Genomic DNA, 27,193 nt, shown 5'->3' on the forward strand with positions numbered 1-27,193 from the left:
CTTTGAAACATATAAACATGAAACTATAATACTAAAACAAAATTGTGAGCTAAATCAAAATTCATACAAAAACCATATGGGATACCTGGCGCTTAATAAAGTACAAAGTGTCCATACAGTGCAGTCCTTTAAATGTCCAAATGATGTTCCCAACCAAAATGACGATTGCAGTTGAATTCGTTAGTCCCTCCTAATAAAGGGTTAAAGAAAAAAACACAAATTGCGCAGTATATCTGGACAGATACATACAGGACAGTACGACCACAGTGTAACTACTTACAAGATACATCTTGTAACTTTCAGTTGAGAGGATCTGTGCTTTAACCTCTTCCTTGCTGTGATCACGAAACACACGCGAATCTTCTCAATCCTCTTCTTCTTTAGCCTCTCCCAAGTAAATATTCGGAAGGCATGATAAGGAGAGAATACAGCAAGGTAGTGTGGAAAGTATAAAACAATTTATTACAATATATAAAAACAGCCAAATGCAAACTCACACATGGATGCAGTAACACGTGCAATACTAGAATGCCGTCCGCAGCTTGCTAAGGTGTCCCTTTGCTTGCCGCAAATCAAGTACAGCGGTATGGCTCCTCTCACCAGCAACTCAGTGCGCTGTAGTTTTTGGTGTATTAGTTAGTCATTTACATTATTAAATCAAAATTCATACTTTATTTTAATCATATGTTGCTAGGGTAGGGGTTTTTAGGGTAAGGGCATAAGGTAGGGGTTTTAGGGTAAGAGCTTTCAGTAGGGTTTTTTAGGATAAGGACTTATGGTAGGGTTTTTTAGGATAAGGTAGGGTTTTTTAGGATAAGTGCTTATGGTAGGGTTTTTTAGAATAAGGGCTTAGGGTAGGGGCCATCTACTGTGCTTACAGCTTCTCCAGCTCCATCTATTGTAGACCGCACCCAGTTTGGTAGACTACAGATACCCAGGTAGACCTCACGCTATAGTAGAACATAGAAGTCAATGTGGGATTTACAGTAGAAGGATCTCACTGTAGTCGCTCAGACCATCCAAGTCACTTATTTAATAACCGTGAGAGGTGCATATGGCTAAATAGTGTAAACACTTAATTTATTATGAAGTTAGAGAGCAAATCTACTCACAGCCAGATATTCAGTCAATGTTACTTTTTGCAGCTGGGACTATTCTTCAATTAGGCCAATTGGTTGCAATAGTAACCTAAGGCCTCGATTATACCAGAAACTGCAGAGCTGCAAAGAGATCCCGTGATGTCATCATAGCTACGTAGCGGCGCTTCATGTGCACATGCAAAAGCGATTTGTAGCATTACTGCAGGGAGACATGACCAGTTTGTCACTTCCTGTACCACACTTCCTCACAGGCAAAAGAAATATGGAGATGTTTCATGATAATGAAGTGATGTGGTTCATTAATGATAATTGTAGGTAATAGACAAACAATTGTTCATCCCATGAATAGTTTATGTGAAGAAAATGGGGAACACACAAGATTTACATTTTCATAATAAAAACTTCATTTGAAAGTGCAAACAACAAGAACATCATAATAAACTTTTTTTAACATTAAAAACAATTTAACAACAATTACAAAAGTGCTTATAAAAGATGAACATATCAACAGTTGTTTTAATTGTTTTACGAAACTGCCTCGATCACTAGTGCATTAATTTTTTGCTGCAGCTCTAACTTTTGTACTGTTTCCAATTCCTTCATGTGAGGTAGTAGACTGTACAAATAGTGCACATCATCATCACATGCTTTTGGCATTGTAATAAAAGCCAATTTTTGTTGCTCAATGAGTAGGAACTGTTGTTTTATATTGGAACTTATTTGGTCGCTTTTAAACTTCTTTTTTTCGGTTATTATTTATAAAAATATTTTACCAGGAAGTAATACATTGAGAGTTACCTCTCGTTTTCAAGTATGTCCTGGGCACAGAGTTATGATGACAAATACATGTTTACAAATACAGTTACATAAATGAGCAGGGTATACATTATATACAAGACATTGCGTACACAGTTAAAGATAATATATATTATGGGTGTATGAAACAGTTACAGACTAGATTAAAATGTGTGACAGCCTTAGATTTGAAAGAACTTAAACTGGTGGTGGATGTAAGAGTCTCTGGTAGGTTGTTCCAGTTTTGGGGTGCATGGTAAGAGAAGGAGGAGCGGCCGGATACTTTGTTGAACCTTGGGACCATGAACAGTCTTTTGGAGTCTGATCTCAGGTGATAGGTGCTGCATGTGTTAGGGGTGAGGAGCTTGTTCAGGTAGCTGGGTAGCTTGCCCATTAAGAATTTAAAGGCAAGACAGGAAAGGTGAACTTTGCGCCTAGACTCAAGTAATGACCAATCTAGTTCTTTGAGCATTTCGCAGTGATGTGTGTTGTAGTTGCATTGGAGAACAAAACGACAAATTGAATTTTTTTTGGTTGGATGTGCCTCTGGAGATAATGCAACCTCACTCAGCGATTCGTCAAGCAGAATACTTGATGATGGAGTGTTCACAGGTACTTCATCCAAACTTGAGCTGGTGCTGGCTGGAGTCATCTGTTTTTTGAAGTGAAACTTCTTTAGTGGCACCTCTGATGGGATAAAACTGGATGATGGGGGGCGAAATGTGAAACGGAAGTGACGTCACGTAATGGACGCCACTCCGCTCACACCGCCCCTGCCACGCCGCCGCACCCCCCCAGCCCTCCCCCCCAAGCCCCACACCCCCCCCCCCCGAGCCCATACACCGTGACATACGCCGCCGCATATATCGGCCGCTGCCATGCCGCGCATGTGCAGTTGTGATGGCGCCGCTGACGGACGCCACACATGCGCAGAAGCGGCTGGCAGCGGCGGCGTTCCCCCCACACGCGTTCGCGGGCCCCCTGCAGGAAGCGGTGACATACGGCGCAACACACGCGCGGCACAGGGGCTCGGCGCCGGCTCCTGGAAGAAAGGGTGACCCGGGCGGTGCGCATGTACCCCGCGGGGGGGGGAGGGGAAGGGTGTGCGCAGAATTTGTGGCGGGGGGGTGCGCAGGATTTGTGGCGGGGGGGGGGGTGCGCAGGATTTGTGAAGGGGGGGGGCGCAGAAGGGGAGGGGGAGAAGTGGTACGCAATTTTACACCCCGCCCCTGGCTGCAGCAGGACACACACACACACTGACTGCCCCCCCCCCCACACACACACACACACACTGACTGACCCACCCACCCACACCTCCACACACACTGACTGACCCACCCACCCACACCTCCCCACACACCCCCACACACTGACTGACCCACCCACCCACACACTGACTGACCCACCCACCCACACCTCCCCACACACTGACTGACTGACCCACCCACCCACACACTGACTGACCCACCCACACCTCCCCACACACTGACTGACCCACCCACCCCCACCTCCCCACACACTGACTGAACCACCCACCCCTCCCCACACACTGACTGACCCACCCACCCCTCCCCACACACTGACTGACCCACCCACCCACCCACACACTGACTGACCCACCCACCCACACCTCCCCACACACTGACTGACCCACCCACCCCTCCCCACACACTGACTGACCCACCCACCCCTCCCCACACACTGACTGACCCACCCACCCACACACTGACTGACCCACCCACCCACCCACACCTCCCCACACACTGACTGACCCAACCACCCACACACTGACTGACCCAACCACACCTCCCCACACACTGACTGACCCACCCACCCACACCTCCCCACACACACCTCCCCACACACTGACTGACCCACCCACCCACACCTCCCCACACACTGACTGACCCACCCACCCACACCTCCCCACACACTGACTGACCCACCCACCCACACCTCCCCACACACTGACTGACCCACCCACCCACACCTCCCCACACACTGATTGACCCAAACACACTGACTGACCCACCCACCCACACACTGACTGACCCACACACCCACACCTCCCCACACACCCACACCTCCCCACACACAAACCTCCCCGCACACTGACTGACCCACCCACACCTCCCCGCACACTGACTGACCCACCCACACCTCCCCCACACACTGACTGACCCACCCACACACTGACTGACACACACACTGACTTACACATACACACTGACTGACACAAATACACATACACAATGACTGACACACATACACACACACACACTGACTGACATACACACACACACACTGACTGACATACACACACACACACACACACACACACACACACACACACACACACACACACACACACACTGTCACACATACACACAAGGAATTCATACTTAGTGCAAATAGCTAATACAGGGGATGTGTGCCGAGCACGCGCATTCTAAGTCAAATTTATTTGCGTTTTGTCAATGAAATTGTATTTTGATTTTTAATTAAAACATCACCAACACAAATACAATTTCTGTGACAAAAGTCAAAGAAGTTTCACTTACTATGCGCGTGCACAGCACACACAGCTTTTTTTTTTTTTTTTTAAAGGACATCATTGAAAAATATGGCCATGTTGAATTCTATTGTTGGCTGCTTGGTCCTGGGTCACCAGACCGTGGAGCCTTTATCTTCTTCAATTCTCTACGATACGAATCGCGGAGATTCTTCCATTTATTTTTGACCATTTCAACCAAAAAATAAATAAATATTGCACACAGGTCACTTAAATATTTTTAAAAAATAAGTTTTTTTTTTTTTTTTTTTTTACAAATACTGTACTTACTTTAATGGACAGCACATATATTATGTTAAAAGAGCTTACTAGATATTTTTTATCCTGTTCATAATGTATATACACATGTATTTTTTTGTTTTTAAGTTCAATATAAAATAGACCAATGTACTTACTTGATAATTTCATTGTCACTAATTTCTCTCCGCAATTTGTCATTCTTATTTCTATCATGGTAAGTTTTCAGACTGTAAGTTGGTTGCACAGTGATTGCCTTTCAAAGACCAGCCCAATAATATGTTCAATATCTGATTTATCCATATTCATTTATTGGGTGCCTGTATGCTCAACAACTGAAATAGAAAACTTTATGTTGTCTGCCAAATTAACATTGTGTGGTTGCACTGTGATTGGCTACAATATTGGGGCCTGGGATTGGTTTGTTTAAGATGTCCTGTGATTAGCCCGAGGCAATCACGTGATGCGGCCGTCGTCTGGGAAAACAAATTCTCAGATCTCTTCATGAGACAGTAGCTTTGCAGTATGTTGCGGCGCTACTGTCGCGATTGGTATGTGCGCTTTCATTGGATTATATTGCTTTGTTTTGAAGCTGCGCGGCGTTGCGCCACGCTGCGTTGCCGGCTATTTCTGGTTTAATCACGGCCTAAGGCTTTAAAACAGCTACTTGCCCTGGTGTATAATCACCTACCGAGGAAGTTGCTGTTGTGACAAAATGCATAGGGAGATAGCTAGCGTCAATACATCACAAGTCCCGCAGGACAATAGGAAGTCGCAACGCCATCCCCTGTGTCTTCCTATTGGCCCACATGATGGGGAGCTTTAAGCTGCATAGTGATACTGTCTTTATTGCCTGGAGTGCTGCTTTAATGCAGCCTTCAGCTCACTGAACTACTCTGCAAGTGAAAGGTCTATAGAACGGGTGCCAAGCTCTCCCCCCTGCTTAGCATGTCTCCAGCATCAAATGGCACAACGGATCGCATGACCCCACACCGTCATTTGGTGTTGCGTCGCTGGAGACAAGGTAAGTGAAGTTACAGAGGCCTCACGCGATCCCCCAGCATTTAATTGCCTTGGGAAAGGGTGTGGGGCCTCTGCAACCGCCTCCCCCTGGAAAATCTTGCTCCCCCTCCCAGTTTGCGTACCCCTGGGCTACGGTACTCTTTTAAATACATAGGCAATTAAGATAAATGTGCACTCCCTACTCACTGGGGAAAAGTGAGGAAATCAATCAAGATTATAATAATGACGTTAGCTTCTTACATGAACATGGCTGCTTATATATGAGAATACCAATTAATAACAGCGAGAAACTGCACGACACTACAATACAAAGAATAGCAGGATTGTTACAAAAAAACAAAAACATAATAAATACAAAACATCAATATAAATATTAAGTGAAAAGCAAAATAATCCCCAAGAAAAAAAATAAACCCCATTTTTTTTGTTCAAAATATTTTGGTTTCTATTTTGATAATCTTGAGAACTCAGTTTTTGATATTTTGTGTATTTTTACATTATATTCTTTAATTATTATCAATACAATTGAGATACTCTTGCTACGCTTGTATTTTTTATTATTACTCTTAAATATATGCACCTCTCCGCACACTACCTTGCACATGTGCTGAGTAAGCACTGCTGATCTTTCCTCGTGCTGTGTGGAGAGCAGTATAAGCATTTCCTGCACAGTGCACGCTGGGAGTTGTAGTCCATTGTTAGCAAATTGCTATTGAAAGAGAGGAGGAGTTGATTTCTCAAAGACTTTCATTCCCATAGGTCATTGTGCAGAAGCATTTCTGTTTAGAGATGGCTGCGACCTTGCTGCAGGACGGGTGCCGTTGTTGTGTTCTTTTGCTGGTGCAGGGTGTGCAGCCTGGTCATTTGTTTAAGCATCTGTGTCGCCTCAGGAGAGGAGTGAGGACAGCCAGCACTACCTGCAAACATGCCAGGGACACAGGGTACATACATCATGCAAAGTAGTACAGGATGTATTGTGCAGCACTGCATTGAAGTTAAATTGTTCCTGCATATAGAAGCATTATTAATGCTTTGCATGTCTTACTAGCACCAGGGGGGGGGGGGGGGGGGTAATTAAGCCTCCCCCAGTATATTGGGGTACTTCATTATTCATATAGGTTTGACTTATCTTCTGGTATTGGTTTGTGTAAGTGCATATTATGTAATGTAGTAATGCACTCATGGAGTTAGAATATTTCTTTAAGGGATATGTGGACAAAAATATTAAAATCTCAAGAGCCAGAGAGCATTTTTAGGAGCCAAACGATGGGTGGTGGGAACTGTCAGAGCACTTCCCCCACACTCTCTGACGGCTGGTCTGTGTGTCTGTGACACTACCCCGGGCAGGCAGCGCTGTTGTCAGATTGTGTATCTGTGATACACGCATACTGACTGGCACCCATTCACCCATGCCAAAAGATAGCCATACTCAAAATGAGAGCAGGGGTGGGGATAGTCACAACGCTCGCACCCTGCTCCCTGCTCTTCCCTTTTGCCCCCATACCCCCTGCTTTTCACCTCCTTTTCCTCCCCTGGCAAAGTGATGTAGCGTGGACTGACCCGTCATTCCCCTCCGCGTCTGGCAACAGTGCAACCTATACTCACACTAGCAAAGCAGGATAGGTTGTACTGTTGCTGGTCGCAGAGGTGACTGACAGGTCAGTTGTCACTGTGCCGCAACATAAGCACCAAGAGTTATTTTTTAGGCTCCTGCGCGATTTGGGATTTTTCCATCCCGTGATTATATTCACAGCTCATAAACAACGCATACTGGCAAGCACTTCCCTTATAGAAAAGTTACTATACATATTTCACTATACAGTAGTTCTTATAACCTGTTGGGTATGAAAAAGGTCTTTCACATGTAGGTGGGGTTGGGGGGGGGGGGGGGGGGGAGATATAAAGGGTTGGCATAACAATAGTGATAATGTGCTTTTATTGCAGTTTTACTACAGAGGCAACCCCTATTTAAGGAGGGTTTCTAGTGTTAAAAGCCTTTTAGACAAGACTTTTCTTTCTTTATATAAAAAAATAATGGGGGTTACTGTAGTTGGGTCAGTAAAGTAATACTGTGGCACCATGCACTCCATCCAACCACTGCCTATGTTACATTTTGACTAATTCAGAATTTATATAAAAGGATAAAGAATAGAAGTCTTAGTCGTATAGATTTTCAGAAGTACATTTAGAAACTATTATAATAATAATGATTTTTGGGGGACTTTTATTGTACTATCATAAGAGCTCCTCATAGATATAAATGTTTTATGTAGAACTTTCAAAACCTAAAATGTTTCTTCTGTTGTATTGTCACATGAAGAAAACACCTGGAATGTCTAAAAAGCTATGTTGACTTGAATTATAATTAACATACTTTGTTATTATCATTTATCATTTATTTGTAAAGCACCAACATGCAACATCAATTACATAAACTGAATTAAATACAAATAAGGACAAACAAGCGCAACAGATACAGAAGGTAATGAGGCACTGTTCCTGTGAGCTCACAATCTAGAGGGAATAAGGAGCAATGTTGAAACACAAGGTAAAGTGGCTGTTCATTGTGGGATGGAGTATGCCTCAGGTCTATATACAAGAAAGAAAATGCTGGAAGTGCTTTTGCTCTAAAATAATTAAGTAATAATCACTGAGGAACAGGGCATTATTGGCCAGTAATGCCCTGTTCTTCGGTGATTATTACTATTATGGGCTAAATGTAGGCTTTTTTCATAAATAATAGACTTTTGTGTAGATACACAGGCGGCACACTTTATCCGAGTGCGGCTCATTCCGCAAGCCGGGAAATGTCCCGGCTTGCGAGCCGCACTCCCTCAGCGATGCGCGGTCACGCATCATCGGGTGCCTGTGCCGCCTGTACGCGTGCCCAGGGCTCCCCGAGGGAGCCCTGGTGTCGCGTGGATGTCACGACGGCGGCGGGACGTTCCGGCGGACCCGGTAAGGAGAGGGGGAAGCCCCGATCGGCGGGCCTCTCCTCCGAGGCTTCGGCGCGCGCCCGGCACCCTCCGGTGCGCGCCAGGTTACTGCTGCGGCCGAGAACGGGCAAATGCTCGAATAAACTCGGCCGCAGCAGTAGATTCTTTTAATTAAAATAAAATGGTAAATACATTAAACCACCTCTATATACGCTTACACTGCAGCTATCTGTATCCACACACTGCCGCCCCCTCTGTACACACCCACACACTGCAGCTCTACACACGCACACACACACACTACTGCTACACACACACACTACTGCTACACACACATACAACACAACAGCACACCACACGCTTCTGCTACACCCATAAACACTGCAGCTGACACGCACAAACACTGCTGCTGCTACTGCTGACACACACACTTCTGCTGTTGCTGACACACTGACACGCACACTGCTGCTGACACATACACTGCTGCTGCTACACTGACACACGCTGCTGCTGCTGCTGACACACATACACACACACACGCTGCTGCTACTGACACACGCTGCTGCTGCTGACACACAAACACACACATGCTGCTGACACATACACTGCTGCTGCTACACTGACACACGCTGCTGCTGCTGCTGACACACATACACACACACATGCTGCTGCTGACACACGCTGTTGCTACTGACACACGCTGCTGCTGCTGACACACAAACACACACATGCTGCTGCTGCTGACGCACACACACACTGCTGCTGACACACACATACACACATGGTGCTACTGACAAACTGACACACACACACACACACACACACACACGCTGCTGCTACTGAGACACTGCTGCTACTGACACTGACACACACATACTGCTGCTAACACACACACACGACAGACAGAAACTGCAGCTACAAACAGCAGGCAGCCACTTACTTTGCAGCTACACGCTCTCTCTCTCCTTAACTCAACTAAGTCTGTCAGCTCTGTTCACGGAGGGAGGGGGAGGAGTCAAAGCCTGCTGCTGCTTACTGACCAATCCCCTGCCCTGTCTCAGAGCTTTTCTGACAAAAGGAAAAGCTGATTGGCTGGAAATAAACACTTTGCAAGCAGCCAAACATTCCGGGCATTACTGAATGGATAATGGCCTGAATTTTAACCAATCAGAGGGCAGGGATTTCAGTAATGCCTGGAATTTTACTGCTTTAGCCTATAATAAGTGATAAAACATCTAGTGATTTAAATATAATCAAGAGTAAAGGGAAACGTATAGATATAAGCAGGGCTGCCTGATTAAAGACTGACCGATACATATAAGAACAACTTATATATAACAAATACAAACCAGCGCCTCAAAAAATGTCCAGTAAATGCAGAAATGAGGTTATCAAACCATATAATCTAGTCCAATCTGGAATATCCGGATTTGCTTGTATTATCCACAGAAAATGTCTCAGGACGTGGAAATAAACAAATGGAGATATCATAGTGTATACTTCTATAAATCAACATATAAGACACATGACAGAACAAAACTAACACACACACACTAAACAATTAATGATAGTGCTGAAATAACCAGTTAAGCTAATTTATTATAAAAATATATATAAAAAAGACTATCCGTCTAAAACACGTGGAATGCGTCGCGCTGTTGTTCTTCCGCTTTGGTTTAAGCCAGAATCCTACTTACAAGAGGGAAATTTTAGGACATGTCAAACTGTTCCACTGAGGAAGTGACACAATCCACAAAATGCGTAGGGTCAGAGGTTTCAGCTATCGTAAGAGATGCGTGCGCAACTTGATAGGCACTGAGAGAACAGCTGAGAGGCTCAAGCGAGGTTCCTTACTCCTGCACCTGAGCTCACTACACGGAGCATACAGGCGGCACCGAAGCACTGATACAGACGGTCCCTGTGCTGCAGAGGAGCTACCAGCAGTCATCCGCCAGCTATTCCATTGGAGTGGAACAGTTTGATATGTCCTTAAATCTTATACTTGTTGTAAGTACGATTCTGGTATTTACCAAACCGGAAGAACAACAGTGCGACGCATCCCACGTGTTTTAGACAGATATTGTCTTTTTTATATATATTTTTATATTAAATTAGCTTAACTGGTTATTTCAGCATTATCATTAATTGTTTAGTGTGTGTGTGTGTGTGTGTGTTAGTTTTTTTTAGTTTTGTTCTGTCATTTGAGAAAACACTAGGGTTAGGGAGTGATCACAAAACCACACCAATTGAAACGAAGTAATGGGTGAATATATGGTAATCAAAAAAGTGGGTGCAAACTGTGAACTGAAAAGTGAATCAGAAAAAGGGAGGGAAGGAAAACACAAAGTGGATGTGTCTCCTAAAAGAATTCACTATACTGCACTCCTACTTAATTTAAAATTTAACTTTTAATATATTTACATAAAACATATGTTACCAAATCGTCGTGTATTGTGCATTAAAAATAAATTAAATTAACAAGACCAAGCGTCCGTGTCAGTGAATGTGCGTTGGAATAATCTCAAACAGCAAATTGTATTTGAGATAGCAGGACACAAGACGCTAATAGTCAGGGTATAAACCCCTCTGGGGCACCTATGAGACCAGGTACATGTGTATATATATAAATATGACTAACAGACTCAGTGAATGATTGTATCGCGAAAATACTGCAGTCCTGCTTGGACTTATAAACCACAGAGCACTTACAGTAGGGATGTTAGTTTAAGGGTGTATTACCATCCACTAAGTATAAAAGTGCAACTGATAGTGTGATAATGGAGGGTAAATGATTCATAGCATAGTGAAGCAATTGTTCACAGCATTTTGGTCAGTGAATCATTATACAGCACACTCCAAATGAACATGTCATGTAGAAAGCAGGAAGGTTTGCACACTGAGTGTTAGTAAAAGTAACCAATTTAGATCTACATAGATAGAGCCAGGAGACTACAGAACACTACATAAAAGCAGCTCCAAGTAGGAGACTGACAACATTGCGCGTCCATGTTGTCAGTCTCCTACTTGGAGCTGCTTTTATGTAGTGTTTTACTAACACTCAGTGTGCAAACCTTCCTGCTTTCTACATGACATGTTCATTTGGAGTGTGCTGTATAATGATTCACTGACCAAAATGCTGTGAACAATTGCTTCACTATGCTATGAATCATTTACCCTCCATTATCACACTATCAGTTGCACTTTTATACTTAGTGGATGGTAATACACCCTTAAACTAACATCCCTAAGTGCTCTGTGGTTTATAAGTCCAAGCAGGACTGCAGTATTTTCGCGATACAATCATTCACTGAGTCTGTTAGTCATATTTATATATATACACATGTACCTGGTCTCATAGGTGCCCCAGAGGGGTTTATACCCTGACTATTAGCGTCTTGTGTCCTGCTATCTCAAATACAATTTGCTGTTTGAGATTATTCCAACGCACATTCACTGACACGGACGCTTGGTCTTGTTAATTTAATTTATTTTTAATGCACAATACACGACGATTTGGTAACATATGTTTTATGTAAATATATTAAAAGTTACATTTTAAATTAAGTAGGAGTGCAGTATAGTGAATTCTTTTAGGAGACACATCCACTTTGTGTTTTCCTTCCCTCCCTTTTTCTTGTTCTGTCATTTGTCTTATATGTTGTGAAGGTTGGTTTATAACAGTATACACTATGACGGGGGGCGCAAGATTTTTCTGGGGTTGGGTGCAGCGGCCGAGGCCCTATGCTCTTCCCCACAGAGTTTAAATGAAGTGCCGGGAGATCGCGTGCAGCCTCTACAGTGTCTCCTACCTTGTCTTCGTCAACGCTGCATCAAATGATGCCGTGGGGTCATGTGACGCCATGACAATGTGCGTCAAATGATGCGGGTCACGTGACCCTGCGCTTCATTTGATGCCGGGGGGAGAGGGGCACGAGCACAAAGTTTGCGCACCCCCTGCACTATGATATCTTCATTTCTTTATTTCCACATGTCCTGAGACATTTCTCCATGGATAATACAAGCAAATCCGGATGTTCCAGATTGGACTACATTATATGGTTTGATAACCTTATCATCCGCATTTACTGGACATGTTTTGAGGCTCCGGTTTGTATTTGTTTTATGCCTCTGGCCTAGCCGCACTGCTGGATCTATTAAAGTTTGGGGGAGAGGATGGTAGATGGAGTTAGCATTGAGTTTGGTCCAGCCGCACAGCTGATACCAGTAGGGTTGGTGGGTGGATGTTGATAGTATGTCAGATAGACTTTCTTAAAAAAGTTGAGTCCTGTTTCCTCCATCCATGATGGGGCCGTCTCTGCCTTGCTGAACACCTCAATTAAATGATCATTCTGGTATTGGGTGAAAGAAACCTAATAACAGTGACACCTTAAATGGAATTAAAGTGCCTGATCCATGTACCACCAAAGATACCTACTGGCAGTGATCCCTTTAGAAAAAGGGTAAACCAACCAAGCTTGTCAAAACATTGTTTTAGTTTTGTAGATAGTTCATATGGATCAGATTTAAAACGTGACACTATGCTCGCATGTCAATCCCTAGCTGCAGTGGAAGCACTGTTTGCTAAGTGTTAATGGGGCAATATAGGGTTGCAGACCTACAGTATCTGAGACATGCAAATGCACTACAAGTTGTATTTTTATTTACTGTAAATACAATTCAATCACCTGTAATCACCCACTCCCCCCTCTCACCCACTCCCCCCTCTCTCTCGCCTACTCCTTCTTCGAGATGCAAAACATGAAATACTGCTTTAAAAAACTTAACATTGTCTCTACACTGAGCCTGATGTCAGTTTTGTCTTTGTTTTAGACAATATATCTGTGGTTGTAAAGCATAAAATGCAAATCCTTTTTGATATGTTGGTGTATAATTATCTTTTTTCTTACTCTAATGTAGGAATACAAACACCAATTAGTTCTAGTAGCATTATAGATAATGTATGCAGCTTTGCCATTACAATTTACGCATATGACGAGCCTCATCCCTGCAAGAAAATTCAATCTGGTTTTAATAAAAATAAAGTGACTTGCTTTTTACTTAAAAGACAATAGACTTCAGCGCTCTCGCTTACCAAACTATTTATTCCAAAACACTAAATAATGTAGTGAAGCAGGAAATTAAGCTTTGTTTCGCACCATTTAGTGCAATGTAAAGTTTTCTAGCAGCGGTAGTGGCCTTGATAATTCTTTAAGAGAACAATTAAAATCGACATTTAACAAGATTTTTAATATGTTGCACTGCTTTCACAACACCCTGCTCCGTGCTTTGTGTGTACACCTGCAGAAGAGACCTTTGAGGTTTTGAAAGCTCTGTACAAACTACAGGCATACCCCGCATAAACATACGCATTGGGTCCAGAGCATGTATGTAAAGCGAAAATGTACTTAAAGTGAACCCCTACCTTTTTTCCGCTTATCGATGCATGTACTGTACTGCAATCATCATATACGTGCATAACTGATGTAAATAACACATTTGTAACAGGCTCTATAGTCTTCCCGCTTTGGCACAGCTTCGGTACAGGTAGGGAGTCGGTATTGCTGTTCAGGGCGTCCTGACAGGCGCATGCGTGAGCTGCCGTTTGCCTATTGGGCGATATGTCCTTACTCGCGAGTGTACTTAAAGTGAGTTTCCTTAAACCGGGGTATGCCTGTATTACATCAACTGAGAACGGTCTTTTGGAACCGCTACAATGTAATACTGCATAACCTATAGCAAATCTACACCTTAGGCCTCGGGCATAGACACATTGCCTGTGCGGAGGCGCGCTGAGGCTCAGGGAAAGCGGTGCATTCCCTGGCCTTAGGGCGCGCGCCGTCCATGGGCGTGTCTGGGGCGGGCCAATGACGTCACGGAGCTGGTTCGGCCTCATTGGGCGAACCGCTCACTTGACCGGCCCTGCGCTCCGGCACGCACAGAAACGTAACTTTTGTTAAGACACACGCTTCCGCAGGCGTGCGGAAGCGTGCGCGAGCCCCTGCTAAAGCCGCTCTCATTGCGGCTGCAGGGGCTCAGTGCCGAGCGTGAGCGCGGCTCAGCAAGGCTCACACTACTATGTCCCAGGCCTTATTAGGCAAATTAAAAAGTGCCTTTGAACAAATACTTCATAGACATGCATGAATCCCATAGATTTCACAAATTCACAGCAGTTTAACTTAATTCCAAACCAAGAGATATTAATGAACAAAGAGGGTGTGATGAAACTTTGCTGTCTAGTTCAAACAATGGCCAGAATATGGAATAATATAAAAATGACCTTGTACCTTACTGGCTAGAAATTGAAAAACACTCTACCGCTCTGGCTTGTTCGTACAGACTAGTTAGCGATTTAAATCCACTACATTTAAACAATGCAGCTATCTTGCAAAGCTAATAATGCCAGACTGCGTGAGGTCTACAAGACCCACTGTTAAAGGGCCAGGGTGAGAAGGGACGTTCACTCCACAACTTAACAGCGATGTAAAGAACAGTGATGTGTTTTTTCTTGCAGCGCTGTCCGCTGGTCAGGAGTTGTGGGTCTGGAAATTCACACACAGATTAATTCCAACTCCAAGCTTTTTTCAAGCTCACGGGTACAGTTTGCTGCTCCACCTAATTCTACGGTTTCATTTTTTGATGCTTCCTTGCCCGGAACCTTACCAGTAAGTGATTACAATGCGTTTTGATTAAGTTAAGCTTAAACCAAAGCGGAGCTGCCTTTGATTTTGCCAGTATGTTTTTTTTTTTTTTTTTTGTCTGTACCTAGTTTTGTAAAAGAGGAATGGTTTTGATATGGTTTAGAAAATGTTTGGGGAAAGGCCCCAGTCTAGTGAACACACTTGCAATGTTTTTGGAATGCTGTTATAAAGTAAAAATATAATACAGATGTGCATCAAAAACCTATCTTTATGGATCCGTAGAACAGGTTACAATTTTAGTACAGATTATCAATATTCCTATAACACAAAAGATATATGCATTAACTTAGATTTGCAAATGTATTAAGAATTCTTGGTTTGGTGGCAAGAGAATAGGTTTAGAAACCAGTGGTATGGAATATTATTGGGACAGAGTGGAACCTTAAATATACTGTAATGATCATTGTTGAATACTGCAATACGTAATGTTCCCCACTCCTGAACATGTATGCTTAGAGAAAAAAACAGTTCCTATTCAACCCCTTGCAAACTTGCAAAAAGAACCCTAAAGCTACAATGCTTAGCTTGTTTTATTCAGGGTGGTGTGTCCCCTTGGCTTGTTCCCTTTTAAATTGTGTAGTTGTAACAAGTTTCCTTCAGAAAACTGTATTGTACGTGTCATAGGGAATTAACCCTGTCTCAATGAGGCTTCACTAGAAAGCTGATTGCTGATTTTAAGACACCAAGGGAACAGACCTCTCTTCCAGGGTGCAGCAAACCCAGGATCATACCAAAGGCTTGACCCCTTAGCGAACACCCATCCAGAACCAGAGACTGACCTGAAGGGCCACCTGCTTTGAGGTACCTCTTAAGACTTTGGGGTGATAGGCTGGTAAAGGGTTTTTCCACCCAGCCTTGCAGATAGGTACTGGGGAAGTGAGTTAGCCCTTACACAGGGATAGGCTGTTTATTGGTTTATTTTTGTAATAAAACAATGCTGTGCATTGTTTAAAAGGACAGGCTAAATAAAGCATGTTTTAATTTCCCCAAAACTGTCTGAGTGTACCTCTGCACATGTCTCTCACATATGGTGTCAGAAGTTGGGATGAGAGGTGGCCCTTGAAATTCAAAGGGGCCCTGGAGACTGCCTGGGAATTTTGTTTGTGCTTTTGCCTGCATACAGTTCCTGTAACAACCTGAGCAACAAAACATAGAACAGAAGTGACCAGAATTAAAGGGCTACACATCCAGGCAGGAAAGATACACTGCACTGGAGAAAGCCACAGTTTGACTGGGGGGACTGTGACAGATGGTGACACACACAAGTTACTGATGCTGTGATCAGAGTCTACCTCACCACTTGGGGGGGGGGAAAGACTCCTGTAGGTTTTTAAAATGACCACCCAGCTGAAGTTAAGTACAAACTGCAAGAAGGGAGAAGAAAATGTGTTTCTGGTGTAAAGAGCCAGGCCACACAGAGTGGTGTCCCTTCAGGCCTTGTTCTGATGACGAGGAGGATGCCAATGTGGCCCTGGGAAAAGGGCAGCAGCAAAAGGAATATTTTTTTCAACAAGCCCAGCAGAGTCTGTAGCTCTCACAGGCGTCTCTGTAGACTTTTTCTTCTTCTTTACGTTGGTAGATTCTGATCCACCAGCAGTACTGGACACATTCTCTCTCATCACTGATACTGGATGTGCACTAGCTAAGAAAAATATGCAGAAGTTTTCTTAGCTAGTGCACATCCAGTATCACTGATGAGAGAGAATGTATGCCCAGTTCTGCTGGTGGATCAGAATCTACCAAAGTAAAGAAGAAGAAAAAGTCTACAGAGACACCTGTGAGAGCTACAAACTCTGCAAGTGAAGTCTGCTCACCTGTAGGACTACTAACTGAGGATCTAGCAATACAGAGAAAATCACTGTAAAAACGCATCCCGGGGTCAGGGGAAAGAATACACCTGATACCGCCAAAATGGAGGGCGAAATGTCGTATTCCTGTATTGAACCCAGCCACACAATAGTGTCCCTTCAGACCTTTTGACGAGGATGTCCCTTATGTGTTCCCAGAAATAAGATATAATAGAAAAATGTCTGCATGACTCAGGTCCCTATGACCATGAATGGGAACAGCATCGCAAAAGCAGGATCAGCTGAACGCCAAATATTTGCCAGCTACTGCAACTGCAAGAAAGCCTGGTGAGTGCAGTGAAACGGCTGAAGATTCAAAAATGAAGAGGACCACAGTATCCCTGATGGGACGGAGTCGTCCAAATCAAAAAGGCGCAAAAAGAAACAAGGTTCTCCACTTACCATGGAAGGATCAGACACGTCCGCAGATCCTGCGGAGAAAAAGGAGGTCCGAGATGCCCTGCAGCCTAGAGCAAATAGAGGATTCATCCCGCGGATGACAGAATATCCGGAGGGCCAAAGGCAGAAGTCATGTACCCCAAAGAAGTGTCTGTCTGGTGCTGACAGTGAGAAACCCTTAAACTATACCAGGGAAGTGGGGCCAGAACCAGTAAGTGACGATCCCTTGACCAGCCCTGAAGATGCGCTGCAAACTGCCAGGCATGTCTGTGATCTACTCCGTGAACAATTGAAACTGGAGATAGAAGATAACACTGAGCTACAGAAGACTGTGTGCGCAATTTACTCTGAGTCCAGGACCGAATTAGATGATCTTAGGACTGATCTAGATACTGCGAACGCTACTATTGCCACCATGGATGAAAAGCAGAGCAAGTCTGACAAAAAGATTGCGAACCTGAAACAGAAGTATGAGGAGGCTCTGAAAGAGATTAGAGTCTCTCAGCAAGAGGTTTGCAATTGCCATAGAGAGTTGGAAGTCTCTCAATGAGGTTAATACTCTCCGCATAGAGCTGGATGCCTCACACCAAGAAATCAGAAGTTCGCCCACAGAACTGGAAGTCTCTAAAAAGGAACTTCACAGTCTTGCAGAGGGGCTGGACATCTCAAAAAGATGTCTGCAGGCTTAGTATGGATATTGAAGTCTCTCAGAAGGCACTTCATGCCCTCAACCTAGAGCTAAAAGTCTCACGCCAGGAGACCTGGAGTCTCCACTCAAAAGTGCGTAAATGGAAGGAGGACTACAAGGAGGCCCTGAATATTATAGAGACTGTGAAAAGAGAAAATATAAGTCTGAAAGAGGAAAATTCTGATTTGACTGACCACGTCAGTGAAAAGAATGAAAAGCTGCATGAGCTAGCGACAATAAAGAAATATTTGAACACGAGAAGTTAGAAGCATTGGAGTAACGCACACTAAAAGAGCACAAACTGAAGAGCCATCTGCAAGATCTGTGTACGCATCTACAGAATGCAGAGGAGAAGCAGCGAACTCTGCAGGAATAAAATCTGCAGGCTTCTAAAGAAATACAACTTGTGCAGGAACTTCTGATTACCCAGTGTATCATCGCAGAGCAGCATGAGGAACTGAAGGCTACCCTGAACATCACCAGAGCACCATTGGAGGCCAAGCTTAGGGGCTAGGTGACTCAGTACAAGAGGGAGCACGAGAAAGTCTAGAAACTGAGGCAAGCAGCAGCGACCCTAGCGAAGAAATCTGCAGAGCTCCAAAATATAATGAAGTGAAGCACACTCGGAGCAAGCTCCAGAAACAGGATTCTCTCGCTGATGCGCTAAACTTATTAAAAAGGTAGAAAAGCAGCAGAGTAATTCAGAAGTACTACAAAGCTCTTGTCCAAGCAAGGTTGGAAAGAGAAATGTATCTGCGCAAACACTGCGCGCTCAACATACGGGCACCTACATAGGAAGAAAAACTTGTCAACTGGGTTGCCAGAATAAAGCCGCCTGCCTTCTCCAGTCAAAATGGAGAATGCAATGGCAGAGAGAGGATTCTGAACATTTGAAGCAATGTGTCATTTTACTCCAGTCAAATGTTAGGAAGTATCCTGGACCAAACGCAAATGACCTCTCTACTGATGAGGGGGTCATACTTGTTGTGGATGGGCCCGTGATGAATGAGAGTGGTGTAGAACGGGGTCCCCTGGTACTGAAGAAGCTTCAAAATGTGCTACAAGAGCAGAGATACCCCGCCAGACATCACTTGGGATTTCCCCACACGTGAAAGAATCGGTCAGCGAAAGAGAGGTAATACGTGAGGACAAGAAGTCTATCAGCTACCAAACTGAGATGCCACGGGGATCAATCGGAATGGATAAAATCTCCGCCAAATTGAACCACCCGTGATCATGGATACTAAACCCGATGCAGGTGGTCACCCTAAACATAGGGAAGAAAAGATTGGCCGACGTATGGGAAAAACTTGTGACCAAGCGGTCAGAAGAAGAAAGACTGTGCTTGGAAAAAGTCCTCCTCGAGCGACTGAAGAGTGCTAACGTCTTCTTATCAAAGGAAAAAGGGAAAAATTAGGAAATGTTTCTGTGCAACCAGAAAGCTAGAAGGCTATATTAATTGGCAAAACAATTATGCATATTCAAGCCACAGATATACTGCATACACAGGTACTTCTAGTTTTCACAATGAATGGCTTAATGTAAGAGACATGTGGAGAGGTACACAGAGAGACAGTTTTAGTGAAATTAAAACATGGCTTTTTTTTAGCCTGTCCCTTTAAACAATTTACAGCATACAAAAATAAACAAATAAACAGCCTATCCCTGTGTAAGGGCTAACTCACAAATAATAATAATAATAGAATGTTCTTGTATAGCGCTGCTAGTATAACCCCCAAACTGAGTATCTCATAAGATCCAAGTCAGCAGATCACCAAAGGGGCATATATCTATATGTATTTTTGAATAGCTGAAATCTATGTGATGCACACTTTTGCTTTGTCCCGGATATGTTTAGTTGCACTCTCTGGCCGATATTCTGTTATGTAAATTAATCATTTATTTATTTATTTTATTTATTTATAAACGTTTTACCAGGAAGTAATACATTGAGAGTTACCTCTCGTTTTCAAGTATGTCCTGGACATAGTTAATATGACAAATAAATACATGGTTACAAATACAGTTACATAAATGAACAGGGTATACATTATACTGTATACAATACATTGCATGCACAGTTAGAGAGGATGTATATTATAGGCTTATGTAACAGTTACAGACCAGATTAAAATGTGAGACAGCCTTCGTTTTGAAAGAACTTAAACTGGTGGTGGATGTGAGAGTCTCCGGTAGGTTGTTCCAGTTTTGGGGTGCATGGTAAGAGAAGGAGGAGCGGCCGGATACTTTGTTGAGCCTTGGGACCATGAACAGTCTTTTGGAGTCAGATCTCAGATGATAAGTGCTGCATGTGGTAGGGGTGAGGAGATTGTTAAGATAGGTGGGTAGCTTGCCCAGAAAGAATTTGAAGGCAAGACAGGAAAGGTGAACTTTGCGCCTAGACTCGAGTGATGACCAATCTAGTTCTTTGAGCATTTCGCAGTGATGTGTGTTGTTGCATTTGAAGAACGAAACGACAAATTGAATTGTAGAGGATGTCAAGTTTGCCAAGGTGGGTTTGGGGTGCCGAGCCATATACTATGTCTCCATAGTCGATAATTGGCATTAGCATCTGCTGTGATCTAGCCAGGCCTTCTGTTTTCGGCAATGGGACAAGCTGCAAATGCCCTGGTGCCAGAGGATTATCCCTTGTGGGGTGTCTGATCCACACCCTACAGCGTGGCCATGGCAGCACTATCTCCGGAACCGCGGCTTTAAAAATTTTCAGCCGTGGCTACAGAGACAGTAAGGCTGCGCTTATAGTACTGGCTCCGTCGTGGGTGCCCATAGTGGGTGTGACCGCGACACCACGACCAAAATCGCTGTAGTCAAAGAATTTTTACTTTGGCCAGCGACTGCAGCGTGACGTCAGCATCACGTGAGCGGTTCAGCCAATGGGGGCGACCCGCTGGGTGACATCACGGGCCACGCCCCCTGTCACCCTCCCGTGGTCTACTGCTCCTAGTGCAACAATCGCGATGTTGCCGTAGCCATTACTATAAGCGGAGCCTAAGTCTTGCTACATCTGTACATGTTAAGGGCCTGAATAATCTCTCTGCATCAGAGGAACTTTTTGGGGCTCGTTTGTGATCATTTCTTTATATGAATTTATAGTACAATCCACAGCATTTTCAGATTTCTTTTATGGTTTTCTTATGTGGCTGTGGAATTCTTTATATACTGTAGTGTGGTTGTTGACTTTTGTATCTCAATATTTTTTAGAGCGTAATAGCAGATTTTTCTGGCACCCCTTTGGCCTGTATGTTAATGGTTTCTTACTTCTTATAAGGTAATCTCCTTATCTGTGATATAGTTTTAGGAGACAATTCTAAAAATTTATTTTTTTACTTTAATATTATATATATATATATATATATATATATATATATATATATATATATATATATATATATATATATATATATATATATAACAAATGCACAAAAAAAAGTTTTAAATAAATATTATATATATATATATATATTTTTTTGTGCATTTGTAATAGCGGGTACTGGAAAAGAGAGAGAACTACAGCCAGTTTCTTGTTTTCAACTTTATTTGATTTTGCTCACCTAGATAACATAGTTCTGAAGCCAATTCCCTTTTAAAAAGTGTTATCTTCATTTCATTAGCAATCAATTATTCTATCACCTGTTCTCTCCTTTTTCTCCAAATTAAAAGAGAAGAGTAATTAGCATGCAATTGACTTTGCAGTAGTATTGTGGAATACTTTGATGTAGAGGAACAGCTACTCCATCGCCTTACACACAATAATGAAAGAGAATAAAAGGAAAAAAAGTTAATGTTATATAGCAGGATGATGTATAAATTAGCAATGGCTTAGAAATTGTATTTTTGTATTTTATTTGGAAAGTTTATTTTCCCAAATGTATGCAATTCTCATTTCAGGAAAACGAGATCTTTATTAGCATCTAGCTAATAAGGTTCTCAGGTTTACTACATAAGGGGTGTGGATGCTACTGCTGCTTTTTTAGTGAAAAATCATATACAAGGTGCAAACCCATATAGCTGGAACCTTTGCTAATTAATGTAACAATGTAAATATCTTCCATAAACTAATTTTCCTATGCTTAAAGAAAACAAAAATGGTTTCTTTTGTGTGTCTGAAAATGAATTACAAATTGCTTTTTTTATGTGGCTTCTGAATTGGGAAGTGCTTGTGTTTTCTATTCCTCCCTGTCCTGATCAGAGAGCCAATAAAAATGAAGGGACGTGGAAGGGACACTCTAGCTATGCAAACTCTTGTTAAACACACGGACATCAGACAAAATGGAGTAGCCAAAGGGAATTAGGGGGTGGGGTTTAAGTCTCTGTGCACTATGTTTACTAACGAAGTTGTCAGATTGTGGTAAAAAAATCCACTCAATCACACTGATATAACCCCTTAAATATGCCATTACCATTAGTACACTTTGCTCCTAGGAATACTGCCCCTTTGACCTTTTAGCAGCCGGAGATCCGGTATTACCAGAGTACCAGCGGACCTCCTGGATTTACAGATGTGATCATTTCAAGAGGGATCACATGACGAATGCTCCCTGGCTAATGTAAAGAGAACGTAAGGGTGCTCTACTTCTGTTTTTATTGGGCTGACAACGCTGTTAGCGGTTAGCTCTATCATCCCCTAGAAAATTAGCATTTTTGCCAATAGAGCTTCTGGTGTGTCGGGACCTGGGCTGTACCAAGTACGTCATAAGTCCACTGTAAAGATTAAGTTGTAGTTACAAAATGCATGACCATAGAAGCTGTTGCTGTTATTATAGCCCTGTTAATGTTATTTTGTAATCAGGTTATGTGGTAACACTAAGACATTTATTAGTCTTGGTTGTTAGGAGTAGTGCTGAAGAACAAATTACACAATTTACACAAGGTACTGCCCTCATTTATGACACAGTCAGTAAAGAGGATGAGACAAGCAGGGGGAACATGAGAGGAGGAAGAGCGAGCTTCGAGTGTTCCCGAAACAGTGGTGATCTGTAAAACTACATTGCATGGATAGTCAATACATTTGGAAATTTCTAGTAAAAAAAAATAAAATATGATCATTATTCAATCACGCAGCCTAGTAGTGCTACTCAGTGGGGCAGCATGACATCCACGTACAGCAGAGCATTACCACTGTATACGCTGATCCCCTTTATTAGTATTAACAGTTGGTCCAAAGAATAGACACTATGCTTGGATGTGATGTACTGTATATGTTTTGTTTCTTTAGGTTATCAACAGGAGATGTGTTGAAGCAGCAGTTATGACAGCCCTAGCTTTAAACTGCACCATAAACAAGAAGTCCCTGTTTGATCGAAAGCACTATTTTTATGCAGACCTGCCCGTAAGTATTCTACTTTATAGTATAGACCAATGTTATCCATCTTCTAAACTTGGTATAATATCTGAAACTCAAACAAATGGCCCTCCCCAGAAGTCTGTCAGTCTCTTGTTACTCACAATTGGAATGTTTAAATCTGGTTTGATCACTCCCCTTCTAACTACATCTTAGAATGTTCTGTTCCAACCTGGTCTTGGTTACATATGAGCACTTACCAAAATCTGTATGTTCTTTGATAATTTATTGCAATTTTTTTATTTGGACATATTAGGCCTACATTTGTAGTTTAAAGATTTAGTAGCCGTATTGGTCCTGGACAAAAGTAGATTTGTTGAAGAAAAAATATCGAAAAGAAGGCTGAGCACAGTGAAGGAAAATAAGGCTTGAGGCAGGTAAAAATACAATTATTTATTGTGCATAATAGCAAAGTGTGACAAAAAGGGTCCCCTGACACGTTTCTCGCTTGGTTGGGGCATTATTAAAAAACAAAAAAACGCAGACCAAGTGAGAAACGCGTTAAGAGGACCCATTTTGTCAAACTTTGCTATTATGCACAATAAATGATTTTATTTTTACCTGCCTCCAGCCCTATTTGCCTTCGCTGTGCTCAGCCTTCTTTTTGATATTTTTTTCTACCACCCTTCCGGACTGAAGAACGCACCCATCGGAACCAAGACAGAGTCTACATTTGTGAGTATACCAAATGACTCCGACAACAACGGGACCATGTCCGACACCCAGTGTGTTTACAACTTACTCCCGCAGCACGGACCGACCGGAGGAGATCTGTGCACCCTTGGAGGGGGAGTTCTGTGGTTACGGGACTCTCCCTTGGGCAGCACGGATCTCAGCTCCCGTGTAACGGTTTCTTCCAGTGTCAACATCAGGTGAGCTGGATGTAACACTTGCACACACTATCGGGCATTATGGATGGACTATATTTCACATTACTTTGCATATTGCTTATGGTTCTGAACTTGTTTCTATACAATAATCTCACACCTCTTTGTATTAGAAGCACCATCTAGGGGATTCACGTCCCATTGTTTGCCTACATTCGTTGCAGGTTGGGAAATCTTTTGAAGGACCAACATGAGAGTTCTTAATGGAGCAAATTATAGTGAGTAGAGCTTTCCAAACATCACAGGTATGTTCTTCAAGCGTACTGTGCAGTATACTTCTAGAAGAAACCTGTGGGGCTTCGAAATGCCCATACAGTGTAATTGTATCAGTGAATAACTGTCATGTTGGTCCCATAAGAGGTATCAAAACCGACAATGAACATACAGTCCTACATTTGCAAAGATATTAAACATTTTTTTTAAAATTACTGTTAGCCATAAGAGGCATAATTACTTGGCTGAAACGATATTGAAATATAATTGCTTAAATGGCTCTGCTCTTGTGTTAGGATTAAAAAAATAAAGGTTCTCCTTAGGGTTTCATTATCTTCAATCTCGTGAACATACACACTAGGTGTACTTTGCTTTTTTTATACCAAGATTTCAGATGGAACTGTGCCAACAACTGTAGTATTGATAAAATGCTGCTGTATTTTACATCAAAGTTTTCATTAGGCAGTGAACTAGATGTCATTAGAATTACACTCATTTGAATCGGCGTAATTTTTGTAATGGTAATCAAAATGTCCACCTCCTTGTGTTTTGGCTATTGTTCCTAACATATTTCAACTTTGACCATGTTAATCAAAACTACGACCTGTTTATGCTGAATTCACTGCATTGCCCTGATTATTGCTTGTATGCTTTACCTCACGTTTCTGCTTACTTTGTGTGATTGAGCGGCAAGCTGAAGGCATCAGAGGCAATCATTCTGACTTTTCTGTATTTGACAGTAATTGAATTCCATGAACAGAATCGTTATGTATTTCTATAGCAGCTGAATATGTTAAAAAGTGTTTAAGATTGTCATTTAAAGAGAATCTACAGTACAACCCACTTAAAAGGGAAAACAAATTAGGACTGTAGGATGTTTTATGTACTCTCTGACACTGCCTGCTTGGTGGGGGGGGTGAGGGGGGGCATCGTTCCCCCTGAATTTGTGTTTTCTAAAGATTTCATCACCCTAAATCAAGATGTCTAATTTCATTTCCCTGTTCACAGACCTTTAAACTGTGTATTTTATTTTTACAATATGAGCCCCAAACCTAACCCGAGTGTCACTGGACCTCTGGGATCTTGGCAGTGATCACATGGTTGCGACTGGATGGGACTTCACGTTTGTTGTAATTGTGTTTACCACTCAACACAATATACCCCTTAGAAAACTACTTTTAATAGCATGACATACCACATATGGCATAAGGGCCCCCGGCGTGCCGGCCCACATGGGAAGCAAAAGGGCTAATAGGTCTGCTAAACACCTCATTTAGTGACACTACTGAATTTCAAAGAACCTTATTTGAGAACATCGGATAAGATCGCTTCTCTTACAAGGCTCAGTCTGAATGGAAAACAGCTCTGTTCTGCCTGGGTGGGTGAAGAAAGTTAGACTGGACATGGGCAATCAGCCCAGAGACGACTCGTCGATGCAAACACTGCCCCTAGGTGGAATCAGTGGGTTACATATGGCCACTGGTGATTTGTCTGTGGCGACACATAGCATCTGCGATGGGCTGGCAGGTAAGGATTAGTCGGTTGTTAGAAAGTAGGCACATGGTTAGTAAGTGTAGGGTATAAAAAGGGGACAATGACAATTAGGTTATCAAATTTTTTCAATTAACGTTTAGCTCCCCCTGTCCCTTTTGGAATTACCATTGAATATTTAGAAACGAAGTCTGTATGCAAACTAATGTTTGCTCTTATTTTGGTGTTTAATCATTTAGTATAATTGAATTTTAGCTAATACGTTTTATGTCACAGTTTAATAATAAATAAAAATGGTCACGTTGTGTGGCGGTTAATATTATTCATGTGGTTCTGAAAAGTGATGCTCTCGGCTGGGAGGCGGAGATTAGCTGGTATGTTAAATAATTAGTTGCTATTCCTTATGGCTGGAAGGCTAAGGATAATCATGTGTTAAATATATTTGAGTGTTGGATTTTAATTAAAGGAAGCTGCGGCCATTAGCACCATGTTCAAGTGTCTCGTCTTATTATAAAGCTTAAGGGGTACATGTGTACCAGGCAGGACATTAACCAGCACAAGTTTCCATGTGAGCACTGCAGGCGTTGGGCCTTTTCAGGTACAAATGTAAGTAGAATTGTAACTAGTAAGGGGGGGGGAAATCCAAAGAAGGTTTGTAATCTAACGGCATCAAATTGAGGTCACTTTGAGGACAGGACATTTTTGATTGGTACTGCACCTTTAACTAGTTGTGTGCACCATTATTATTATTATCCTTTCTTTGTAACGTTCCAACATATTCCGTAGGGCAGTACAATGGAGGTACAGAGTGACATCAATTTTTTGAACTGAATGATATACAGTACAAATAAGGACAGACAAATGCAAATAGACACATAAGGTAATGAGGGCCCTACTTGTGAGAGCTTACACTCTTGATCAGGGGTGCACAATCTCTCCATGCTG

General features: G+C 42.6%; 1 protein-coding gene across 3 annotated transcripts in view; it reads left to right on the plus strand.

The window, feature by feature from the left end:
• The first annotated feature begins 6,499 nt into the window (after positions 1 to 6,499).
• Positions 6,500 to 27,193, plus strand: part of GATB (glutamyl-tRNA amidotransferase subunit B) — a 72,426-nt gene continuing 51,732 nt past the window's right edge. For all 3 annotated transcript variants that reach the window (XR_012803772.1, XM_075613511.1, XM_075613520.1), the window contains exons 1-3: positions 6,500 to 6,668; positions 15,175 to 15,325; positions 23,532 to 23,645. Coding sequence is in view for 2 of the 3 variants with exons in the window: in XM_075613511.1 (XP_075469626.1) it covers positions 6,517 to 6,668; positions 15,175 to 15,325; positions 23,532 to 23,645 (417 nt within the window). In the remaining variant the exon portion in view is untranslated. The remainder of the gene's footprint in view (positions 6,669 to 15,174; positions 15,326 to 23,531; positions 23,646 to 27,193) is intronic.

Source organism: Ascaphus truei, chromosome 1, assembly GCF_040206685.1.
Source record: "Ascaphus truei isolate aAscTru1 chromosome 1, aAscTru1.hap1, whole genome shotgun sequence".
Taxonomy (NCBI): Eukaryota; Metazoa; Chordata; class Amphibia; order Anura; family Ascaphidae; genus Ascaphus; species Ascaphus truei.